This window comes from Microchirus variegatus (assembly GCF_963457635.1).
Source record: "Microchirus variegatus genome assembly, chromosome: 2".
Taxonomy (NCBI): Eukaryota; Metazoa; Chordata; class Actinopteri; order Pleuronectiformes; family Soleidae; genus Microchirus; species Microchirus variegatus.
In genome coordinates, this window is record NC_139803.1 from 34,763,835 (window position 1) to 34,772,233 (window position 8,399).

At 38.7% G+C, this 8,399-nt stretch overlaps 2 protein-coding genes across 3 annotated transcripts; both read right to left on the bottom strand.

Moving 5' to 3' along the window:
* Nucleotides 1–854: 854 nt before the first annotated feature.
* On the bottom strand, nt 855–2,330 carry serpina10b (serpin peptidase inhibitor, clade A (alpha-1 antiproteinase, antitrypsin), member 10b; the record flags this gene model as incomplete). Its single annotated transcript, XM_083909915.1, has 4 exons — nt 855–1,046; nt 1,144–1,291; nt 1,401–1,674; nt 1,775–2,330. The coding sequence occupies 4 exons, from the start codon at nt 2,328–2,330 to the stop codon at nt 855–857; spliced, it is 1,170 nt and encodes a 389-aa protein (XP_083766041.1).
* Nucleotides 2,331–4,606: 2,276 nt separating this feature from the next.
* atxn3 (ataxin 3) lies at nt 4,607–7,300 on the bottom strand. Of its 2 annotated transcripts, none has more exons than XM_083909917.1 (11): nt 7,265–7,300; nt 6,324–6,488; nt 6,196–6,240; nt 6,023–6,108; nt 5,854–5,920; nt 5,686–5,773; nt 5,476–5,605; nt 5,226–5,389; nt 4,971–5,115; nt 4,817–4,881; nt 4,607–4,731 (listed from the first exon to the last, which is right to left on the bottom strand). In XM_083909917.1, the coding sequence occupies exons 1-11, from the start codon at nt 7,286–7,288 to the stop codon at nt 4,679–4,681; spliced, it is 1,032 nt and encodes a 343-aa protein (XP_083766043.1). In that variant the 5' UTR covers nt 7,289–7,300; the 3' UTR covers nt 4,607–4,678. The 2 variants fall into 2 exon arrangements, with proteins under 2 accessions (XP_083766043.1, XP_083766044.1); XM_083909918.1 differs by having other exon boundaries at nt 5,226–5,392.
* Nucleotides 7,301–8,399: the final 1,099 nt, after the last annotated feature.

The following is an 8,399-nucleotide window of genomic DNA, read 5'->3' on the forward strand; positions in this document are numbered from 1 at the left end:
TGGTTGGAATTTCAAAGTTCAAATTTGTAACTGTTTTTGGATAGGTGGTTTACAAACAAACTTAAAAACAACTTCAATAGTTATAATTACTATTATGGTGAATGTAATAATCATTAAATATTAAAATACAGTCAGGCCAGGAAATCTGCAGACTCTAGCATGATTATTATGAGGAACAATAACAACATTTTATATAACTCCAGATTTCAATCAACATGTTTATGTTCAACTCTAATTCACGTGTTCTTCACATTTATCAGTGGTGCTCCACAGCTCACAGCTCCACAATCCACACCGTCATCACTGTCACGATGTCAGTCTCCTCTCCTCAATGAATCCACACGGCAGCTTGTTAATGCATTGATAAACAAATCAATTTCAAAATGAGTTCAGAGATTCATGAGCAACAGCAAATACCAACATAAGCGTTGAAGCCTAATGAATCAATACAGTTTTGATTCCAGAAGGTCAGAGGTAAATGAGTCAGTGCCCCGCAGTGCAAGGATAAAGGCAAAGGCTGGGCAACAGTGTATTTGAGTGTATTATTTTATTCTCCATAGATTTTTTTTACAAACTGGCAACCCGTTTATGTATATATTCAAGGCTTCTCTCATGTCCTACATTAGTTTACTCATCAACAACAAAGTTGTTAGCTACTTTATCAAATAAAAACAAGTGATGTATTAAAATTTTATAGTGTATCAGTACCGTTTTCTTTTAGTATGAGCTGCACACGCGTCAGTATGTATGTGTGTTCGACTGAATCACAAAAAAAACTGACCAAAACAAGCATTTCAAGCCTTTAAGAGGTCTACATCAACACAATAATGTCACATTAAAGCACTCATGAACTGCTAATTTTTGGTCGGGTCGATCACCCTGCCCATGAACAGCAGACAGTTTGTGTCCTCGTGATAAATGAAGAAGAAAAACGGCCTGTTGATGGTGAAGGTCCTGGGTAGGGAATATGAAGTAATGCCGATGGTTGTGGCAGCAGCTGCAGTGGTGCCAGTCTCATCCACCTCAATCACAGCCTTGTGCAGCACCTGTAAGTTTACAAAATAAATACAAAAATAAAAGTCACCCATCTTTCAAGTTACTGTATGGCGTTACTAAACATATAGGGGTAAAATAAAAACCAACCTCTGACACTTTGATGCCTCCATCCTGACTCAGCTTTGTCAAATTGGCTGAATTGCTGAAAACACTGGCCATTCCCATATCTGGCAGAAGTTTGTGCAGGGAATACGACTGCTCCATCTTCAATTTAGGCATGACGACTTCTATTTTGCTAAGAAAGAGTTTGATAATAATTACATGCACAATTTTAAATAATAAAAAAAAACAGGATGTAGAAGGTGAATTGGTATAAAAGCAAATGAAAGCAGAGCCGAACTTACGTTTTTTGCAGCTTACTGATCCATCTAAGGAACCTGCTGGCAGTGATCTCATCATCAACCACAGTGTAGTCCATGCCTTTGTTGGGCAGCAGGATGAGCATGGAAACACCTTCCTTATATGGAAGCTTCAGCACTTTAGCTCCAAGAGGAATATCTTCCATCGTGTAGAACTTAGCCTCTCTTAACATCATCGGCACTTGCACAACATTGTAGTTGTCGATGTAGAAGGGGGCGTTCAAAGTGAAATTGGGGTTGAAAGGCATCTGCCAAGCTCCTGTGAAAAATAAAAAACTTCTTTATTATACAGGCAACAGTGCAGGGTCGTTAATGATCCAAACTGAAGATCTAAAATATACACAAGTGATTTATCAAACCCTGGAAGAAGATTGTGTTGATCAACATGAGCTGAGTCAAATCATCCAGGCTCGAAATCAACTCTGTCACTTTGTCTTCAGTCTTTTGTTTGATGTAATCGTTGATGAAGCGGACACTTGCTTTTGTGTCGGCAAAGTCCACAGGTTTGATGTCAGCGTCAAAGTACATCTTGATCTGGCTTTCAAATTCCTTTTCCACATGAAATTGCTGGTGCACAAAGAGGGCCATGGCTTGATCCAGCGTCAGCGATCCATTCTGTGTGATGTTCTCGTGAAGGAGTTGGAAAAGTTTCGGGATGAGTTCTGGCTGGTTCTCGATCTCCAGCTGCTCCAGGTTGAGACCCTTAAGTAACTCCTCATGGGTGACGCCGTCAGAAGCCATTAAGAGAGCAGTGAAACTGGTAGAAATGCTCAGGGGTGAGAAAAAGATGTTCTTGTCGTGGTAACTGGATATTTTTCTGTAAAGGTTCATGGCAAAGTCCATATTTCTGAAGGAAAGTTCGGAGATAGTGGCACTTGGAAGTTGTGCTTGGATCATGGGGATGAGAAAGCACATTTGTGTTAGGATTAAAGTAAAGCCCGTCATTTTATGTAACGCCATAACTCCAGCCTGGGCAAAGAACCTGAAACAGGAAAATATGCAGATATAATAAAAGCGAAAAAGGTTTCCACTACATACAACCATCAAAACATCACAATAAAATTAAATTCAATCTCCCAAAATTTACTAACGACCATACTTACTATCCAGCTTTGGAAAGACTGTGTCTGAAAGGTCCATCTGATATTTGGGGAGACAAAGTGCATGTGTGCTCTGAGCGTTATACATTAACTACAACATACAGGCCTGTGTTGATCCTGATGGAGTCAGAACTGTTTATTGAACATTCTTGGCTTCTTTTCCAGATGTGATGTCACATTTTGACAGAGGCTCAGGTGTCACTGGTACCATTAATGATGGCTCTGTTCCGTTAATGTCGAAAAACAGCGTGAGCCCTGAAAGTGAGCAAACTAAACTATTTTACCTTCTTTTCTCTTACTGTAACCCCTCAAAAATGTCAAAAAATCATCAGCACGAGAGACGACATGACAAACTAGGAGGACTGAATATCACTTTAATCCTGGAACAATACCTAACATGAAATGAAAGAATTTGCTATGGTAACGTGAGATTTAACATGGAAAAAAAAAAACATGAATTGTTGTTAGAATGCAGTCAGTGAAAATAATGTCATGATAAATAAATCCTAACCAACAACATTTTATACTGTTTGACAAGTGTGTTTTATGGTAGAAAAAAAAGGTTAACGGATCAAAAGTAAACAAAAAAACACAAACAAAGCATCAGTCATCCAACACTAAAAAAATCTAATTTAATGCGACATCCAGTACTTTTGTAGAGGCATCCAGATATATCCATGCTGAATGTTTCACTTGTAAGCAAATTGAACTGCTTAAGTGCTGTAATGTAGTTTTTTCTTTATTGTGCGCTGAGACCTAACTATGTATTTAGGACGAGACAGAAACTTGTGGATGAAAAACGAAGAGCTTAAAAAATTCAATCCTCTTCATAGTGTTTGCACAGGGACACATTTTTGACGTTTTGGTTTATTCTTTGCATTTGAAATAAATTATGAGGTTACATGATAGTCTTTCTGGTCTTGAACATTTCACTGTTATTTCATCGGGTGATTGATCAGATTTATAATAACCTCAGTGCAAATAAATGCATCTTTGTACATCTGAAGTGTGCAACACTATTTGATGTGTTATTTGATTTTAGGATTTTAGGGGCTGTTAATGTAGTAAAATTATTATTTTAATATTTAAAAAACATTCCCGATATTTTTTATGACAAATACTGATGAAGAGAAACGATGCATAAAATCACATTTAGGCTACTTACGTCACATGTTTTTGGTTTTAAGTGATCATACTGTGCTGGACAAAAAAAATAAAATTCATTATTTATCAGCTGCAGTTTCAATGTGTTTACAGTTTTTGACTTTGTTCCCATTGACATGACAACTTATTCTAGACAAGACATGAAAAATATCAGTCAAAAGTATCTTGGATTCAACAAGTAGCTCTGTATATGTATTATGTTACCCATCCAGCCAAAGTGGAAAAACACCCTGTTTGTAAGCTGTGCAATCCTAAACGTCATCATTCCTGTTCATAAGCTTAAAGGTGAACGAATGAACGGCTTAAATGAAGCCACAACGTCAAAAATACGCTGTTATATCAATACCTTAAGAACTCACTCATAGTTGTTCAAGTCAAATGAGTGAAAGATGTTTCAGTACATTGCACAAAGGATTTCAAAACCACACTCACTGGTATTTCTTTGGAATGAACACTGGAATCATAAATGTCCAACAAATCCAAGTCCAATTGTGAAAGGTAGTATGAGGGCTCTGTCATTATTAAATCAACCTTTTATCTGTGTTCTGAACATTGGTCTCTCGTTGGATTTTACACACCACCCATCTCTGTATGCATTCACGCCAACCACAAACACACTCTGTATTGTATGCTTAAGCTTCCTTTCCATTTCTTTCAGAGAATAAACAAGAATAAAAAACAGTATACAATAGAAATAGAAGGCGCCATGGTACAAAGGCAATTGCAAACTTGGATTAACTGCATCATGAGTTCTGTGGTCACCCTTTACCCAGCCTCAGTACCCTACTGAGTTAGATTAGACTAACTGCTGCCTTTACTTTGTGGTTGTTCTCTTCTCTGGAGCCTCTGTCGCGAACTTATTGGGGGGAAACGTGTCAGCCTTTCTGACTGTCCTTATGTTCGCACGTGCAAAAGGTTAGAGGAAGGAGCAAAGCTACCCCTGTGTGGGGTTGCCAATCCAGGCAGCTGGTAAACAACAGAGGTATACCTTTCACAACTTCACTGGCTCTGCTGTTGTTGTTGGTCCTTCTCAGATTCAGTGTCTACAGATCCTAATAAAGGAAGGACAACACATGCCATTATCTAATAGACTTTAAAAAACCTGTACAATATATATATCAAAAAACATGTGTTTACCTGAGCCATCTGTTGATTTTGTGTCTGGTTGTTGAGGGGTGTTTGGCTGAGCTTGTTGTTGCTGCCTAAAGTCAACACAAAGGATTCAAGTCAAATCACTTGGTATGCAAAATCACGAACACAACCATTTGAAATAGTATGCAGCTGACCCTACCGATCAAAGTAGGCTTGTCTTCTCTTCCGCAGTTCCTCAGCTGTAAGATTCTCACTTTGTCCTCCTGAAAAACTCCCTGCTGCCTGGCTGCCTGCTTTCTTATTTCCCACTTCAGTCTCAGAAGACTTGTTGCTCATTACTGCTCCTAATAAAAGAGACAGACAACTTTAAAAGAGCTACTACAACTATTGATGTTAACTTGGAATAAATTACAATGAAAGTACATTTTAAAACTGTGAATGACTAGTGAATTACCTTGCATGCTGAGCTGTATGGCCCTGCGTAGATCAGCCTCCTCGTCTTCCACATCTATGTCTTGCCTGCTGAGTGCCAGAGCCCTCTTCAGTTCTTCGTCTTCATCCACAACCTCATCCTCCACTCCGAAGTTCATCTCGGCCTGGTTTAGAGCCGCTGACCTGCTGCTCACAGGTCATAAACCAACATAAACAAAAATAGCTCTTCTTGAAATTACAGCTCCACTTTGCAGTCACATACAGTTACATACCCAGCACTCGTCTGGGCCTCATCCTCTCCAATGAGCCTGGGCCTCTGCTGCTGCTGCACTCTCATGATCCGAAGGATCTGCTCTGCTTCACACTCAGGAAGGTTTCCTCTGATCACAAATATGGAATAACCTGCACAAATACAAAAATTATTGTCTTTTTTTGCACTTCAACGTTCAAAAAATAATGTAATAAAGTCAATATTGCAGTACCTTCTTGTTGTAACTGTGCAAGGAAAAGGGCTAAATAAGTGTCTGATATCAGCTCTGGTCCAGTCAACAATGAATTCAGGTTAAACCACTGCAATGAAATTTAAACTACATTAAACTTTTGTAAATCAAATTGTATTCAAATTGTATATAAAGACAAATACAACACACCTGTTGTCCAAGTTTGCGTATAGTAAACCAATGCTCCTTGTAGTTGCAAATGAAGGCTTTTTCATCTCTAAAACAGAAGACAATCAACTTAAATTGTAAAGTACTTATGCAACTACACATGAACCCATGAGACAAATTATATAATAAAGTGTTGAGAAAGAAACTTTACATTGGATTTATCATCAAGCTCTGGTACTCCCGGCTATTGAAGAGAATGAGTTCCAGGCCCCACACTCTTAAAGCATTGCTAATAACCTAAGGGATTAAATTATAAAACAGGTTATTGACATCACTTTCTATTGAAATATTGAGAAGCAATAACAGTGAATGTCCTGAACTCACTTGTATTGAAAAGAACCCACTGTCGTCCATGTTCCCAGATGGTTGCTACAAACACATTCACAAAACATGAAGTTAGAAACAGTGTAACAGCATGTAAGAACATCCTACTCCATCAGCATTGTCCTCACCTGTAAAAATGTCCTGTACTCCTCACTGGCCATACCTCCCTCTGCCATCCTCATCCTCTCCTCTTCATCAAGCTGATGAGCAATGGAGGACAGATCCACAGGAGTGAAGTACTCGCCCTGCAGAAGGTTGTTGAGGCAGTGCTGGGCGCAGAGAGAGCCCTCTTGCTGCAAATACAGGGGCAGCTGTCGTTAACATACATTCACTGGAAGTCAACAGCCTGTTAATGCAAAACATCTTAATAGCAGCAACTTGATGCATTATGACATGTACACTTGATAAAGTCAATATTTGATTGTTTACTTATCTATTTTATTATGCTTATTATTATAATTTTACAGCCCAGTTATTAGTGGGATTGCTGCCTCTGGTGTGTCCTCATTTGCAAACTGATGAGTATAGTGCCGATTCATTGTGTTCTTTTTTTTTTGCGTGATTTTCCTTCTTGGTGATCTATTCTCTATTAAATTGAACGCATTTAGCTGAGAAACTTTGTTTTACATTGTGTATGAAGTTTGACTGCTTGTTAGATTGTGACTAGTTAGCTCTTACCTACGGCAACGGTCGCACACTTGAAGAGCTACATACAGCTAGATCAACTCACGTAAACAACCCGCTTAACTAGTCTCACTTACTTTTTTAAACAGAAACGAGAGCTGTGTCAAACCAGCTCGGTTACTCGCTCGATTAATAACATCCTGCTGACGATTAAAAAGCTGCGTACGTGCTGAAAGCAAACTTTTTGTTTCAGAAAATCTGACTAGCAGGTGCAATTAGCATTCTAGCTGTCTGGATAACAATACTGATATACACCACCACAATGCTCATGACACAGGCTTCACAACACCGAGTATCGACTATCCGCGGCAAGCTCCAGTGCTTTTCGAACATACGCGGCTAATAACTCGACATTAAATGATCTATGTATAACATTTAAACTTACTTTCTCGTGAAATATGGAATCCATATTCGGCTTTCTGTCAAACGTTCAACTCTGACCTCCAGCCCCGCTGCGTTCATCACCGTGGAGAAGTGGGGACTATCTCGATCAGCGCCATCTAGCGCCTGGGCGTCGCCATTCAAATCTCTATTAAGTAGCAATGCAAGAGAAACTGTCAAACAAAGCGACTGCAATAAGAAAGACTGAATAAATAAAATAGCTAATATCTTAAAGAAGACAAAAAATGCAATACTGCATTGAAGACAGTCCAGTAAAAGACGCCAGAGAAATAAATAAATACATTGCCTGACCCACACTGCAGTCCAGTTGGTGACAATCATACGCTGATTGTCATCAATCGCCAATAGGAAAGAAGAAGAAATACACATTCTCAACGCCAAGCGTTGCAAAATAGTGGTGCAAACAGAGCAGTCTAACTACTACCCATAAACATATTTTTAGATTTATATACTGTCATCAGCATTTAAAAACAAACAAAAAAACTACCCACAGTCTACCACCAGAGGGCGAGTGAGAGGGTTTCTACTGTTTTGTTTACAACACGTCTAGGTATGATGTTAATAATATCAAAACCTACCTATACGATTTGATCAAACGTTAGTGGCTCAAACGCATACTTTAATGTGTTTGGCAATTCTGAGCTAAAAGTGTCACAAGCGCTTTTTTTAAACCCATATTTTTATCACAGGGGGAGCAGTCTCCTAGCGACACCTCCTCCTTGACATGGTGTTCTGCGCCTTTTGGATTTCATACCAACTGGGTACCTGGCGCGTTCACGCGTCCAGTTCACATGCATTTAACTTTTTCTTCTTCTCTGGGTTCATGAATTGATGTAGTTCTTACAATTTTGACTGTCCCTTCCTCGTTTTAAAGCACATTGTGACCTTTTTAGTGAGGTGCTACATATATGCAATGTCTTATGTCTATTTATTATTACGTCTTTGAATGTGTTATATGCTTTTTGGGTAATTCTTTGGAGTGTTTCGTTGTCTTCTACAATGAAAATAAGTGCTTTATAATGTATCATTTCAATGAAACAGCGTTCCATTCTATTGTTGTTATTGTGTATCTCTAATATATATATAATATATACACACTTACACTTCTCTTTTGCAGA

Coding starts and splice junctions, on each gene's coding strand:
- atxn3 (XM_083909918.1), bottom strand. CDS start 7,288: ATGGATTCCATATTTCACGAGAAA. Junction 5,606..5,685: donor TGCACAGTTACAACAAGAAG/GTACTGCAATAT, acceptor GTATTTGTGCAG/GTTATTCCATATTTGTGATC. Junction 4,732..4,816: donor AAAATCAACAGATGGCTCAG/GTAAACACATGT, acceptor TTCCTTTATTAG/GATCTGTAGACACTGAATCT.